This window comes from Schistocerca gregaria, chromosome 10 (genome assembly GCF_023897955.1).
Source record: "Schistocerca gregaria isolate iqSchGreg1 chromosome 10, iqSchGreg1.2, whole genome shotgun sequence".
NCBI classification, from domain to species: Eukaryota; Metazoa; Arthropoda; class Insecta; order Orthoptera; family Acrididae; genus Schistocerca; species Schistocerca gregaria.
The window spans coordinates 219553009-219570539 of NC_064929.1; the positions used below are offsets into that span (position 1 = coordinate 219553009).

At 36.8% G+C, this 17531-nt stretch overlaps 1 protein-coding gene across 11 annotated transcripts in view; it reads right to left on the reverse strand.

The window, feature by feature from the left end:
* Positions 1–11150, reverse strand: part of LOC126293165 (histone-lysine N-methyltransferase 2C-like) — a 386337-nt gene extending 375187 nt beyond the window's left edge. For 9 of the 11 annotated variants that reach the window (XM_049986265.1, XM_049986266.1, XM_049986261.1 and 6 more), the window contains exons 1-2: positions 10823–11103; positions 1547–1714 (exon numbers count right to left, since the gene is read on the reverse strand). In XM_049986265.1, the coding sequence (XP_049842222.1) occupies positions 1547–1706 (160 nt within the window). In that variant the 5' untranslated portion in view covers positions 1707–1714; positions 10823–11103. Of the gene's footprint in view, positions 1–1546; positions 1715–10822 lie in introns of all 11 variants that reach the window. The other 2 variants (XM_049986267.1, XM_049986260.1) reach the window with 2 other exon arrangements.
* Between the last annotated feature and the right edge of the window lie 6381 nt (positions 11151–17531).

The window sequence follows — 17531 nt, forward strand, 5'->3', positions numbered from 1 at the left end:
AAATGGCTGACATTCATCAAAGGATGGTGGCCGTACAAGATGAAGACTGTGTGTCTGGCAAGTCAGTAAGAAAAATTTGTGCCCGTTTTAAAGAAGACCAAGTGCATCGGAATTATGACCCGAGACCAGGTTAGGCGCATAGAATTATCACAGCTGAACTCATCAACAAGGTGAACAACCTGGTAAGAAGTGATCAGCTTGCCACACTGTGAATGTCTGGCAGTGACAGATGGGGTAGTGGCGAAACAGTGGAGGCAGCTGCGCACATAGTGGGTTCCGAACAACCCCAGCAAACCGAAAAACAAACTGCGTACGTGGCTAGAACTGCAAAGCCTGTTCCGGTATGATGAAGGCCCTGCTTTTCTGGAGTGGATAGTTGCTGGTGATGTGAGCTAGTGCCACTACTTTGACCCAGAGACAAAGCAGGATAACACACAACGGAAGCACGCATCATCACCTCCCCCTAAAAAAGCTGTGCCCTCTACACGCATTTTATTTTTATTTTTGACATCCGATTCTGGTTAAATTCTGTGAGGGTAGCAAAACTGTTAACAGTGACATTTACTGAAACACAACCCACAGCTTATGCGAGCCCATCGAGATCAAATGACTCAGGCTGCTCGCGGAAGTAGTAAGTCTGCTGCAAGATAACACACGCCTACACACAAAGTGTAACAGCCAAGTTCAAGTGGGAGCTGCTAGTGCTTCCACTCTACGGCCCGGACGTGACACTCAGTGATTTCCACGTGTTCGATTCGCTAACAAAATGACTCTGAGACTGTGGGACCTAACTTCTGTGGTCATCAGTCCCCTAGAACTTTACTTAAACCGAACTAACCTAAGAACATCACACACGTCCATGCCCGAAGCAGGATTCAAACCTGCGACCGTAGCGATCGCGCGGTTCCAGACTGAAGCTCTTAGAACCGCTCAGCCACTCCTGCCAGCAGCTAACAAAACATGTCAAAGGGTAGCACTTTAACTCAAGACGACAAACTGAAGGACACTGTGGAGGGCTGGCTACTGTCACAGCCACAGAAATTCTGAGAACAAGGATTCCTTTAGCTCACGAAACAGTGGAGTAGTTGTGCTTATGCCTCTGCAGAATAGTCTCAAATAATGACTACAACTATACTCACAGTGTTGTTTTGTACCTTTTCTTTTGAACACATTACACCACTCTAGATGTGGTTAGTCCTCTCGCATTGGGACATGAGAGCAAGAAGTGGTAGTGATCTCTAAAGTGCAAGTCGACACACACTAACGGGTTAACAAGAACTGAAAAACACGAGAAAAGGTCGACAACCACACTCTCGAAAGAAAGTAAATTACTCGTCTTCGTGCAAAAACAAGTAGCCTCGGTTAAATAAGGTCCCCTACTGCTTAACTGAAGTACATTACATACCTTCAAACACAGGAGCAGACGCCAATGGCATTTAGTCACATGGATCACATTATGCCTAAAATAACGAAAAACCTCGTCTTCACAGACTGACAAGTAATACGTGACACCAAGAGTGACTGCACACATTAGCAAACTTATTACCTGGGCTGGTGGCAGGCTGGGATGGTGTCTGGCTGCCCGGCGGAGATAGTGTCTCCTCTTCCTCCTCCTCCGCGGACGCTTCCTCCAGTTCCAGCTCCTCATCACCACCCCCACAGGAAGGCGGGGACCCGGGCTTGGATTGTTCTTGTTCCTCTTCCATGGTGTCACCTAGGAATGTGTCCAAATGTGAGTCAAGTGTAGCCGAATGCAACTTCGACAGCTCCGAATGGTTGCTTATAGAAATGACACAATAATTGAAATCCATATTTGCTGTTTTCCCCTTTAGCATATTATTATCTCCATATTAGATAGCAAAATCTCCCTTACATTACAATATTTGAACAACATTTACATAAAAGTAATTGTAACTGTAATATACATGTTTTCCTAAGACATACTAAAATTATATTTTTTGTCCAGTAGAAGGCAAACACAATCAAGCAGGGTAAATGTACCTCAAATACACAGATCACAAATGAAATAATCGATAAACTGGTGGGTCCACAATTTCTTTATAGCAGATAATAGAATATAAAAAACGTATGGTGCACAGCGAAAGCCGTCCGAAGTAAAACAGAAATGGGATATCTGCAAGAAATAATTAAATGCTTGATACAATTGCTAACGGACTGAAAGATCTGAACAGCACAGAAGGCTGTCATTGTTCTGAAGATGTTTCTACAATACTGTGAACGAAATATGATAATGTACACTTATACTTTTAGAATTTTTTTTGTTCACCGGATGTATCTGGACGGTAGTCGAGTAGAAATTTGTAGGTCTTCTTACATTAACCTCACAGTGTGAAGGCGTATTAAGACAAAACCAAATGACACACAAACCTGACAAATACTGGAATGTGGGAGCACAGCAAAAAGAAAAATTTCAGCTACAATAGTGTGTTCATCCAGTAGCACACAAAGAAAAAACACAAAACTGCAACACTGATCGAATGACAGAACAACATGGCAGTTGACAGCAACGGGAGAGAGCAATCCCATAGAATTTATGCCTGCAGTGCAGACACCAACACATCACCTCATACAGCTGCAAATACAGAGGACAAGCCAATAGAACTATAGAACTATCCCCCCCCCCCCCCCCCCCCCCGCGGCTTATCAGGAGACAAAGTCCCAGTAGTCCACTGGCATGGGTCGTGAAAGCTTGATAAAATCCAAATTGGGATAGCTTCATGAGATAAACAAGTCTGTAAACTGCCAACAGAAACAATTTAGTCCTTCTCAATACATATTGGGGACTTACAAACATATGGATCTGGGGCAGTACTGTTTATTATTCTTCCGACTTGAACGAGTTATATCCTCACAAAAACATTCTGTGGACCTGAAGTAACTCTGCAAGGAAAAGGAGATTGTCACAAGAAAATCCTGTAGCTAGAGTTTCAGATGCATTGTTTATCATTAACAGCCATCACATTTTGAACATTTACAATGCAGAGTATCAAACACTAGAAAACAATGTTATCGCAACACTGATACTTCTCCTCCGTCTCGTGTCCACCAAATGGGTGCTGCTGCTCCTTTTAGAAATGTTCGTGCTGTCAGCCAACCTGCTGTGGCATACTCAGCTAATCAACCGGACATCTACCTGAGCTACGTGAGTTAACTCTCACGTATAGTTGCTATGACTCACTTTTCATCTAAAAAAAACTCATAATCCATTACGACATCAATGGATGAAAGAACGCCAAGTGACAAAGTAGCAATGTATAGTCGACTCTTACTGCTCATACTATTAGAAACGTACCTATATTTCTTCTGGAGTAGGCTACAAATATCTGCCATCCATAACAGCTGCCATTTGTTTACTTCGGGCATTCGACATCTGTTACAGACTCCCTTCAAATACTTTTTACATTGGTGTAGTAAAAACTGAAACGCAGAGATGCCAAAAGCTCCGTAAAATCACATTTGCTATTCTTCATATTAGCATACACGGTCACCCTCACACAGATGAAAGTAAAATCTGCTAATATTGTGTTTTAAGACATAGGCTATGATTAAAACGCAAACACAAGATCAGAAAAGACAGCAAAGTGTAACTGCGACTAGCTGATCACTTACATGATAATTGGATGTGCACTCTAACACCCTAATTAACAATTATGTAGGAGGTCAAACAACACACTGTCTTTGTAAGTGGAGAAGGAAAACTGGATGTGCCAGATGGTCTGTGACGCACTGAGGGAATTAGAGTGTGTGGTGAATTTCAATCTGTGATCATACATCAACTGATCTACAGTTTTCATAATAGCACAGAGTTCGGCACTAATATGTTTAGCTTGTGGTCCTTCCACTACAACTTTACTCTCTTCAATCCCATAAATCCAGTCCCTTGTATTTCACTAATGACTGTGTTTTGCTACAATTAATAGGCTATTACCTGTCCAATAAAAGTTGCCTCTCTCCAAGAAAATATATGCAATATAATTCAGTTTCTGGTCCAAATTTATAACAATCATTCTTGCTTCATCTTCAAACAAAACAGGCTACATTTGCAAATCACATAATTATTCTTTATGAAGAAAAAAAATGGTCTTCATATATAATGAAGAGGAGCACCCCACACAACAATATCTTAGGTGTTTGCAGTAACTTACTAATATATTTTCCATTATCTGATAACTATACAGGAACATTATTCTGACTAATGCTCAGTTAAAGACTCAAACCAAATGAATGGCTTCAACTTAATTCCACAATGTTCTAATTTATTCACTTAATGAAGTGAATATATTAATTCTCACCCAGAGTTAAAATATTTAGTGCTGGAAACTGTATAGAAGAAAGGAAGAAAAAACTGTTATTATTATTATTGTTATTTATCCAGTGTAATACATATTTATGAGACACTGTAAACCACTATAATAACTGTTTGAATGCTTGTGTCTGAGAAACATTAATGGTAATTGCAAATGCAGAAATAATTGGGAATTGTTTTCTTTGAAACTCAAAAGATAAAATAGTTCTGAAATAAAGATATATTTATATGTGGAAACAAATTTTGCTTGTTCTGTGAGATTCCAGTTATAACTTTGCAAACAATAGCAGTATTATATAACACATTTAACATGCATTCTGGCTCCTTTATTTCAAAATTTCAATAAGCTCTTAATTCATGTGGAGAAGCCCTCATATTTTAAGTTAAATCAACATGATGAAGTGTATTAAACTCATTTCAACTTTTAATGCAATTCTGAAGTATAGCTTGCCCATGATCCATCTGGAATGACTGGTAAATTTTTTAGAAAATCACTGCGTAAAATAATAGATTTACGTCCAAAAGAACTATTGTTTTTACATTCATCCCTACACAGATCTCTAAATAACCTGTCTGTAAGTTTCAGTAGTTGAAAAGGATGCATGGAAGCTTGGTCAATTGAAGGTAAAGGCTGTTGCAATGCAATGAAGATTCAGTTCTTTCAATTGGAGGTAAAAGTTTTCACAATGCATTTAAACTGCCCATTTCAATACTGGAAAATTCAGTGCTGAATGTTACAGCAAAACAATAACTGTGGTCAATACATTAATTCATCTTTGTCGATTCTTATTGAAACATACTGGTAATGATGATGAAAGGAAATGACTGTTGTTTGGTGACACCTCAACCAATAACATGATGTGATTTTGTAAATATCTCTATGGTAATGCCTCATTGTCACAGCTCTGTAGGCAACTACTTTTTGCGACAAAATTATTTCATCAGCTCCTTTTTTTCTGTTATTCCCTCAGGATGGTTTTCAGATGTAAATATTTGAAATTTGTAGTGTACAAAAATGGTTCAATTTGCCTACAATAGACAAGAAAGGCTGACAGAAGATATTACATAATGTCTCAGTAATGTCAGTAACATATTTATTCTTCAAACTCAGTGAACTAATAATTGAATCTTTCCATTGCTTCCCTGACTGTGTCATCACTATATCTCAAACTGATCTGATTTTATTCAGAGATTGTGTATACATGGTTTTTCTATGATTACTCAAAATGTTAGCTCGTTATTAGTTCATTTTACTTTTTTCTCAAACTTTAAAACAGATGTAAATTTTTTAAAATACAATTACAGTGAACATGCCACGATAGTTGCACGCATAAAGACATCGTTTCTGGAATTCGGACAGGTGTGCCAGCCGAGTATCAAATCAGCCTGACAAATTGATGATTAAGGCCTGTGTGAACTTTTTAGACAGTTTCCTACACCTGACTATGTGAATACCTTGTCCATGCTCTTGCTCACACACAGGATTCACAACTTGAACACCACTAGACACAGACAGACGGGGTACGCAAATTCTGTCCGGGGAGTGGGAGGGATGGAACATACATACATATTTCTAATATGAGAGGCTGTTACACTCACAGTATTGTTTCAAACGGTGACAAATGATGAGAATGTGTAAATGAAGTAAAGGAACAGAACAAATGCGCCATTTATTTGCTGTAATTTGTGCACTAAACTGCCAACAGATGCATTAGCACTGTGGTTTTAATTTAGAATAGATATTTGGAAGATTTTGTAAGTGGATATGGTTAAGAATTTTTTTTTTATAACAGAGCACTATCAGAAACTGATGATTTCAGATTGGTCAGAATTTAACATGTCAATTGCATAGATTATCTGCTCCAGCATTAATGCCAGAATTTACTGAAACAGACATTTTCGATCTAATCCAGAAAGAGTTATAATTTAATGGACTTTATGAAAAAGATTTGTGAACAGTGTACAGTAAGTGACAGTGTTCTACATTAAGTTTAATATTATGACTCACTCAAATATGTTGTGTCTAATTGCTCTGAAGGTTGTGATAAAATATTCACGCAAACTGTGATTATTCATAGCTTTCTGCATCATTGTAGAATTTTTTTTTTATCAGAATGTATGTCAAACTGCATTGTTTAAGAATCAAAAAATAAAGATTGTACCATAATAAATAATGGTATATTCACAGGTTTGCTATGTGAAACAAAAATTTATTGCAACTAGGCTATGATAAAACAATTTGTGGTACTGATTAAAAAAATTAATAATTACTATCCAGTACAATTTTAAGTACTTTAGCTCGACATGAGTCACAATTAGAAATTAATAACATTGTTCCTCTTACAAAAGAAGCATTAGTTAATGGAATTAACAAGTGAGCATCGAAAACTGAACTACTGATTGTTAAAGTTAATAATTATACAAGCACGCCAATGAAACTTCGTTTGTGAACTTTGGATTTTATTTTGGCAACCAGTTTTTACGTATATTCTGTTATATTTTGCATCAAGAGGAGTTTGACCTTTCAATGGTTTAAAATTTTAATTTCTGATCATAGCAAACAAGATCATTTAGCAAATAACGAAAAAAATATTTATGAAAAACATAGTTATACTGAAGTTATGTATAGGTAAATTGTAAAATAATTATTTTCATAGTATGTGTTTTTAATTCTCTCAACCTTCACCCTTTCTTACTCTTTTCTTCATAGTGTTCCACTAAAAATTAGAAATCTGCATAGTGTTGAGGTAATAACTAAGAATCTGCACACTTATAAATTCTCACTAATTATATACAAAAATTTATTTCAATTACTTTGTAAATACAATTGGTTTGGTTTTGTTCACAGATGATACTATACTTGAATTGGTGTTAAGCTGATCCCTGACAGTTGCAAAGGATCATACCGTCAGCCTTGCGGGCCTATCTCAACCAGTAACAATGTGATTTTCTAAATATCTCTATGGCAACACCTTAGTATTGTTACAGCACTGTAGGCGACTACTTTTTGCGCCTGCAGCTGTTTGCACTTCACAACCAACAGCTGGTAACAGCAGTGCCATCTCTACTATAGTCTAAATACAACAATATTAATCCTCATACTTCCTTCAGTCACAGAATTATTTTATCAATTCATTTTTTTCAGTTTTTCCCTCAGAATGGTTTTCAGTTACAAATATGTGAAATTTGTACTGCACAATAACTGTTCAACTTGCATACAATAGACAAGAAATAATTTTACATAATATCTCAGTAATGTCAGTAACATCTTTATCCTCCAAACTCCGTGAACTGATAATTGAAACTTTTCATTGTTTCTCAGACACTGTCATCACTATATCTCAAACTGATCGGATTTTATTCAGAGATTTATGTACCTTCCTCTCTGAGTCTATATGCTTCGCCTCTCTAGTAACAGTTCCAAAGACTTTCAGTACTATCCCTTAAATGAAACAGACAGGGTACACAAATTCTGTCCTGGGAGTGCCAGGGGTGGAACGGTTGGTAATAGGAAGAGCAGCTTAACACCTCTTACCATTAACATTGCCAAATCTAACATGCTGCCCATAACGATACAGGATAAATCCAGGAAAAAGAAGAGAGATGACAGCTGCAGCATATGATATAAAAGCTCATTTTATACCAATTCTGGTCATATCTTAACATTAGTTGCAAAATATAACACTACAGCTGAAATAATGAAACAATTTCACTGCTAACATTCACTATCAAAAACTATTTATTCGAAGAGTCTCAAGGACTAGTATTTGTTTGTACACTGCCTCAATCCTCAGTTCCATTTCATTGTGGAATTTCTCATTCGTCTCTTCTGCTGTGATTTCGAAGCAACTTCTGCTCCTTCAAAGCAATACTAAAAAATGTTAACACTACACTACTGTTGCAGTGTACGTGTTTTGGCTGATAGCCAAGAAAACTAAACAGGTAAACAGCTTTACAAACAAAAAACAAAATCATTTTTTGCTATTTAAATACCAGATAATTTATATTTTTAAAGAGATATTTCTCTTCAGCTCCCTCCCCCTCCAGCTGCAACACTACCTACTTCATAAAGCATGCAAATAACTTATCTGAAAAAGGGTGGGGCAAGGGGGAGAGGGAGTCACCATAACCAAGGTTTCATAATCACATTCATTGATTTCAACAACTTACAAGCAAAATGATATCTTAAAACCTAACCTATACCTCGTGCTACACTACAGGAATGTTTGTCACCAGAACAAAATTTAAAAAAGGAAAGAAGTAAGTAAGTAAGTAAGAAGTAAGTAAATAAATTTAAAAACGTGTTAGCAATATTCTTAACCTTTTCTATTTTGGTAAGTTTTAGAGTCCATCTAAACCCATTGTTATGTTAAAAATACACCTGAGGAAGCTCTACTTCCTTGATTTAGCAATGGCACAAAAGACCAGAGAGGAAGAGCACAAATTTGCTAGAAAACAGATTCTACAAATCGAAGACAGTGGATGGTTTACATTAAGTTTGTTAATTCTGAGCACATGAATTAAAACACAGAATGGTCACTGTAGTATTTTATAAACATTAAACAACTGTATTAATCTCACAATTATATAATTTACAGGATCTGACATACAATTGTCACTTCTGAGGCACATTTGTTTCTCTCCTATCTGTACACCATACCCAACATTGCAGAATTGTTGCTGGCACTTTGGTGAAGCATTTTCTGCTCTTCAGAGCTGAAAGAATATGTTTTAAGTTGTAGATATTGCGAGATGAAGTTGCCACCATGAGTGTAAAAATCTAGTTTTGTGCATATAATCAGAATGTGCTATACCTTTTGTTAACTAGTGAACAGTCAGGTAATATTCAAAGGCATAATGTACTTCATAAAGCAATCAAACACGCAATTTCATATTTTGTCTACTACACACACATTTTACATATGGCCTGCTATTGCTGCGTAGGCCTAGATCAGTTTGGAGTGTGATACTTTTCAAGTTTATACACTGATCACTCAGTACGAGTTTGAATTTTATCTGTTATGGCAGTGTTCTTGTAAACAGACACTAAATCTTTTAGTGAAATCTGGGAAATCGGGTAGTAGGTCTGGAAATAGTGCTCAGAAATGCTGACAAGTAGGGAAAAAATATGTCGTATTCTCATCCACTGAGAATTTTCAACACAAATAAATTAATAAGTATCCAAGGCAATAATCGGAGAAACACACATAAATATTCTAGTCATATGGTGAATGGCAAACTTTTCTTTCTTACATTAATAACCACCGGTTGCATTTCCTCCCCATACTTAAAACACAACACTCCGAGCATCAATGTAGTTTCACTGATCACAAATGTTAATGACCACATATGGCTCTTCAATTCAATTTGCACATACGGTTATCGGTTAGTATATCTATCATATAAGCAACAATTAACTTGATACATGATGACTTCTCACACGTCCTGTTTGTTGTTAATCGAGATCATGTACGATTCTTAACAAAATCTGCATTGCACACTAGGTACAAACCAATTGGGTTGGTACATGTATTACGATACTGAACTTACATTTGGGAGGAGAGGTTAATGACTAGTCATTTAAGGAAATGCTGGAATGGTTCCTCTAGCAGGGGCACACAACCACCACCCGTCGTTATCCCTCAGCACAAACTTACGTTTATTTTCTTTGTACGAATAGACTGCTTGGCTACGCAACATGTGCGAATCCAAACAATTAGGAACCACAATAGACCAACAAATACTACTGGCAGTACATAAATGAAATAAAAATCGAGACGAAAATGTTAACAGACCACAGGCAGCGACTTCACAATTTTATGTGATGGAAAAATACAACTGCGTTGTTATTTCTCGATAGCAAAAAATGAATAAACGATACGGTTTTTATTTCAGTACTCCTGCCTATGAGGAGCGATTTAGTGAGAAAAAGAATACTATACGATGGCAGACGCGTATCACCTTTCAACATAAATTCCTAAACGCCTACCTGCAGCATATTTTCCATTCCTTTTACCGTTTATATGGTACAACTATCTCAAGTTTCTGTTTAACTGTTGTAAATCGTCCACGGCAATTTCGAAATAATCACTTGCGATTTCTGCAAGTGCGTTTACATTCAATTTACCATCACATTTACGCGAGACTGCTTTTACTGAGTATTATGTAAGAAAATAATCAGAAAATTGAAATTTTATTACGCCAGGTAAAATTAACGGCGAGACAATACCAAAGAACCAGCGTCATTACAATTACTTTGTCTCAAATACGTACCTGTATTAAGATAGATATCAGACTTAAATTAAAAATGATAACGGTGTTCATTAAATGCTTTAATATTTTGTAAAGAGTATGATGTAAGTTTGTACGGTTTTCCAGTCTTACACTCGCAGACATTTAAAGTTGCTGTAGCGTTAGTGCAAGGTAACACTCCACACTGGCAATAAAACAATACTGCAAATAAACAAGCAAATAAACTGATAATTTATGTATTACCTCTTGTTACTTATTCATATGCTGAATATCCGATAGCCGTTCAGTAAGGGAATGTAATTGCAGCCTCGCTCTGCGGTTGGGGCGGTCATAGTTTGCACTCCGTATGCACATCGAAACTTACACAACACTTCAAACAATTCACAAAGCAACTGCCAATGAATGGTTGGTATTGTAATATTATTTACACACACGTAACTAACTCGCAACTACTAAAAAATTACTATAAACACCGGTAAAGTTTAACAACATAGCAAATGTACATTACAAAGTGTATACTACTTCCATTGATTGCTACCCGTGTAGACCAGAAAACAACATGTCTACCGGCAAAAACTTCGATAGTGGAAACTTAACCATGTACGAGATAAGGAAATATTTAATTTCTTATTACGTTTAGTTAAGTGTTACTGAAATTTTATATACATATAGCACAATTTTTCGGCTTAAAAAACGGTAATCAAATTTTAACAGAATTTCATTGAACAATAACAATACTCAACTAATTTTTGACGTAAACCTTATTTTTTTGCATTATTCGGTACTATTTTTGGAATGCAGTGCAATTTACTTATAACATGTATTGGAAACTCGAATTACTCAATAGCAGATGTGCTGTCGTTGGTTTGGAGTTCTACGAACGTAAACAATACACGACATTTACAGCAAGGAAAAAAATTGTGCTTACAGGACTAGAATGTTGATGTCCATTATTTTTGGAGGAAGATAAATATTCAGTAAATACCACATTGCTTGTCATTAAAGATAATTAGCGTTGCAAACTATTCTAACGTGCTCGCAATATTATTTCTTTTATCGTGACACAGGGAAAATTAAATAGGCTATGGGATTAACGATTTTTGCGAAATATTTGAACAAATGACTCAAAGCGTCTCTGCAGAATTCTACAGGAGCATTAAAACACAATGTAAGTGTCCTCTCAACAGCTGGTTCAATTACCTGATGTTTTACTAAAGGGTACGCAACTGTTAATTTGTTCATATTTTCCGCGCTAAGATTTTTATACAACGAACTTTACAATTCGTTCAGGAAACGTACGGCAAGATTCATTTTGCGATATTCGATCCAACAAAGTGAAATCTATGTTTCTGATTGAATTAGCTGCTATGATATAATAGCAATGTAACTAGCGCGTGTCGGGCATCAGCTACTATTTAGAAACTTGCGAAGCTGTTTGTGCTGACAAATGCAGTTCGACAGCTTGTACCGCCCAGAAACGCGAACATGATGTCAAGATACTATGTTCTCAATTGATAGGATGCGCCGTCCGCCCACTTTGATTATACTTACAGTGGTTTCCCGATATCGCTTAAGACGATATTGGAATGATTTCTTTTAAAAAGAATGCAGATAATGTCCTTTCCATCTTCTTCACGCTGAGAATGAGTCAAGTCTATTCACATCATCAAGGAATCTTTCAATACGTATTGCACACGAAAAGAATCTGAGGTTTCATATTTGAAATACTGAAATTCCATCAAGGTCGTTTATATAAATGTAATCTATCTGTTCGTGAAGAGAAACACAAAGATAATACCAGTAAAATTTGAAAATTTCACGGCGAATCAATTGTTCAAATAGATTTCGGGCTTGCAGCCGGTCGTCGTAAACTTCTTCGCACGATATTTCGGCTGGACAACTGCCAGCCATCTTCAGGTGAGCCGAACGAGTCCTCGTGCGAAGAAGTTTACGACGACCGGCTGCAAGCCCGAAATCTATTTGAACATAATACCAGTAGTTTATTCATGCAAGTGTCAAAGCTCTATCATTCCGCTATAAACATATCAGAAAAGATATGCCAGGCACATTTTCATGACGCAAATATTTATTTCCTCATAGCCAGTTTCAATAACTATTTAAAATTCGTTGCATGCATCTGGTTATGTTAATTTAATGTTCGCACATTGTATCATGTAGAAAAATTGTATTTTTCTTCTCCTCGCTGTCTGTAGCCTATAAGTGAACTCAGTAAAATACTTGATACTAGATTTGTGCTGCTGCAATGTGAGTCTGGATATAGTAAAACTGGGGTGAAATATTAAAGATTGTGATGAAATAACGTAGATGAACCCAAAGGATTTATTTAGCTCGCCTTTTTATTTATTTGTTCTTAGTTATTCATTTACATGTTATACAGATACTTACAAAGGTGCCAGACTTTTTATTAGTCTCACATAAAACACAGATGGGGCGATTCGATTTTCTTATGCTTTAACATGTTGTCTACTTCTTCTTCTGATGACAAATGAAACTGAGCCGGCAGCAGAGATTCAAAACCTGAAGCGTGTTTTTCAGCTAAATACGTCTAAAGCAAAAAATACAAAGATCACTGTAAACCATGAAACTAATTGGATCAGTTGGGAGGTGTAATATGATATCTGCACATTATGGGGGCTATATGTAGTCGAAAGTTTCATTTTCTGTATATCTAGTGATACTGTCGTTGATGGGACGTGAAACACTAATCCACATTCCTTATTGCAAGTGAATTACAAGTATCCAGATTCAAATCTCGTCGAGGTCACAGGAACGAGCATTTATTTAGAGTTTGTCAATAAAAAGCTGTTGTCACGTTATATCTTCTTTTCTGAGAGATAGTTATCATTCGGAGATTATATGCGATGGAAATTGAAAGTGTTACAACAGAAAGCACCAGCACGATATTTATCAAACTTTGATGACAATTCATCCCTTAATGGGTATTAAATTATTAAACTTCCATTCGATGTAAAATTTCAAAATCAGCACGACAGTGAAATCCACAGGCATGAATACAGTTTTGTTTTCACTGTGACATGGAAGAAAACAGCCTCCAAATGTTCTCTTGAGGAATTTCTTGCCATGCCTGAAACACATGCTGTGCCAGTCTATCAAGATCGCTGGTTGGATGTTGGCATGTAGGTATACATCTTTCCATTGCATCCCTGATGTGATACATGGGTCACAAACCAACCAATCAAGCATGCTAGTCAAAGATCCATTCAGCTCTCAAGTTGGTTACTTAGTTTCATGGAAAGTAACTTTTGCATGATACGTTACTTGGCCGATACGCAGGAAGAATGTTATAGTACAATGCACAAGATGACTGAAAGAAATACGTGTGACATGAACATTCAAAGACTACAATTACAATGAAGTCACTGTGATCCACGACGGTTCCCTGGAAATTACCTGGTTCTTTACATAGTGTGTGAGCACAACAAACGCAAGGCATCTTATGCAACATGCTCTCACTCTCGCTACAATGTTGTATAGGAGTTCTTGTGGCTGGGTGTTCCGGTCCTCCATCTGCTAGATGGTTGTTGGATGTGCTGCAGTACGTCTGCCCAATACATTTCACACACTCTCGGTGGGATTTAAGTTGGGGAAACAAGAAGGAGAGTCCATTCGCTGAATATCCTCATGTGCCAAGAGATTCTCCATGCGGTTGCGCATTATCACCATTAAAGATGAAGTCAGAGCCGAATGCAGCCCTTAAAAGACACACTTGGGACAGGAGTACATTGACACAGTAGGGATGAGAAGTTAGTGTACAGTATTAAAGAATCTGGAGGTCAGCACACCCATGCAAAATTATGCCTGCCCACACCATAACGCCTGGACCACTAAAATGATCATGTTCAAAAATGTTGCATATGCCCTCATGTGACAAGAGAAGAAAAAGTGTAATGAACCCAGGAACATTGTCAGGCAAGATCATTTTAGTGGTCCAGGTGTTATAGTGTTGTAAGGCATATTCTTGTATGAGCGTACTCACCTCCACTGTGTGAGAAAATACAGCATGCAGAAATATAATCAAATATGAAAGCTTATCAAGAGAAAGAGACAAAAACCAAATCAAAATTCTTTGAGCATCTGTATATAAATGTCATCCGATTGTTATAAAATGTTTCTTATAATCATATGGAATACTTTTTAGAAAATCGCAGCATCCTTGAGGGAAATATATGTGGAGACTTTACTGATTTCTCTAAACCTAGTGAATTTAAAGTTGAGATCAGGGACTTATGAACCCTTTGACTTAAATCTCCAAATTATAATAATAGCGATTCTAGGAGACATGAAACACCAAAACACGAATCTAGTGTCAGGAAGTTAAGTGATGAAAATGTAGATTACTTTTATTCTCTCTTGAGAAGTGCAAACTCCCCCGATGTTTACAGTTCAAACAATACAAATGACAAGTTTAAGATCATGGCCACAAATAAACTTTTTTTAATTATTTTTGTGGAACAATCATCACTAATAAATTCATTATCGAATTCAGACAGGCTAGTTCCATCAGGAATAAAAATATCTTCATAAGATGAGATTATATGAGCAGTCACATCAAACCAGAAGTCATATTTTTATTAAAATTTTTGAACAATATAAATGAATACTTAGAAGAGTCATAACAAAAGCAAAGAAGATAGAAAATGATAAAGAGAAAATTCCACAAATAAAGACTAAGTCAGCCTGCAAAATTAACCAAAAAAGAAACACATGCAATTGCATTAGACCACATCAAGATAGAAAAAAATTGTTCAAATGGCTCTGAGCACTATGGGACTTAACTTCTGACGTTATCAGTCCCCTAGAACTATTTAAACCTAACTAACCTAAGGAGATCACACACATACATGCCTGAGGCAAGATTCGAACCTGTGAGTGCAGCAGTTGCGCAGTTCCAGACAGTAGCGCCTAGAGCCGCTCGGCCATCAACATAGAACTCAATTAAAATGTCAATAAGTAACTGACCTACAATAGTAGCAAGTAAATTTAACAGTTACTTCTTCAAATACAGCACAATACATGATCATCAAACACCATAACACACAACTAGAAGCAACAGGTTACAATCATATTCAAAAATTCATACAAGAACTTTATTCATATCTCCTACAACAACTAAAAATTTTCTAAAAATTCTACAAGAAATATCGAGCAGATGCTGATGAAATACCACATATTATCTTCAAAGCAAGGGTAGTATTTATTGTCAAATCATGAATGGATATGTACAAGTCTTCCTCCATGTGTGACATGGTCCCAAAACAATCTGGAAAGTGCTATAGTCACACACAATTGTACAAGAAAGGAGACAAATGTGAAGCTATGAACGATAGGTCTGTATCACTTTTGTCAGGCCTTGGAAAAATTCCAGAGAAATTGTTTCTTAGGAGACTAACAGTCTTCTTAACAATGGAAACTCCCCATCGCACCCCTGTCGGATTTAATAGTAAAAGGCCTGGTAGATAGCCCATCAAAAACTGAACACACATAAAGTGTTAAAAAGGAAGAAGGTGTACTGAACTGTAAAAAAAAGACAAATACGAAAAAGTGAACTGTCAAAGCTCAAGGTATGTAAGAGAGAATGGCAAGAACAATGGTGCTGTGGTTGTGTGATCACAGTGATGGAATGTAAATTGGGAGATCCATATTCAAATCTCCCTCATGCCACATTTCTTTTCCACAAAATTATGAATTTCCATCTGGTCATTGACATGTCTGTTCTCTTTCCATAGTCTCAGCAGTTGTCATACTATACAGTGGTTATAGAATATGAGACAGGTAAATGTGATGAATAGTAAGAGCAGGCGAGATGCCACATAGACCTCTCACAGAAATGAAAGCAACAAATAAATCGCTGTGAACTATGTCACAACAATGGAATTCAAGATACAAAACTTCCAAAATTGCATGGAAGAGTCATAACATGTGATACTTGTTTTTTAACAAATAGGAGATATGTATACCTAGAAGTCCCTTCTTTACACCTCACTGTTGCAAATGGACACAGACACAAAATTGAATTCTGTGAACAGATACATCAATGACCAGATGAACAGTTAATAATTTTGTGAAAAAGCAGATAAGCAAATAGGGGACATGAAGGAAATTTGAACACAGATCTCACCTGTTACAGCCCAACAGCATGACCACACAATCACAACAGCCTCACTATTCAAATTCACTCGATGCCAAATTTCTTGAGCTTGGCCCATTCACTATTTCTACTTTGCTTCTTTTGTCATAATGCAGTACACCTTTTTCCTGCTTTCATACTTGACCTGCGTTCAGTTTGTGACAAGCTATCCATTGGGCCATCTTGCCACTAAATTTCAGGTTGTTGCAATGGGGAGTTTCTCTTGTAAGGAATCAAAGGATGATAAGTGATTCACAAGTTGGAGTCAGAACTGACCGGCCAGGGTGGCAGAGCAGTTCTAGACGCTTCAGTCTGGAACCGTGAGACCGCTATGGTCGCAGGTTCGAATCCTGCCTCGGGCATGGATGTGTGTGATGTCCTTAAGTTAGTTAGGTTTAAGTAGTTCTAAGTTCTAGGGCTCTGATAGCCTCAGCTGTTAAGTGCCATAGTGCTCAGAGCCATTTGAATCATTTTTTGATTCAGAACTGACTGGCCCACACAGTAAGCTAGTTTTGCCTGCCTAAATGAAATACTAACTGTAGTAGATAGTAACCAAGATGTTTCTGGCATAATCCTTGAAGTGAATGATCATGACATTCTGTTGCAGCTATTGATTATGGAATTAAAGCTTACTGGACAGGTGGATTCATTGTTATCTCAATTATCATTATCACATCAATCAAATAAAATACTAAGATGAAAAAAACATGTGAAATTTTTTAACTAATGCATAAAAGAATCAGATATGAAGTTCCTCAAGGGTCAGTTCTTTTGTCCATTTTC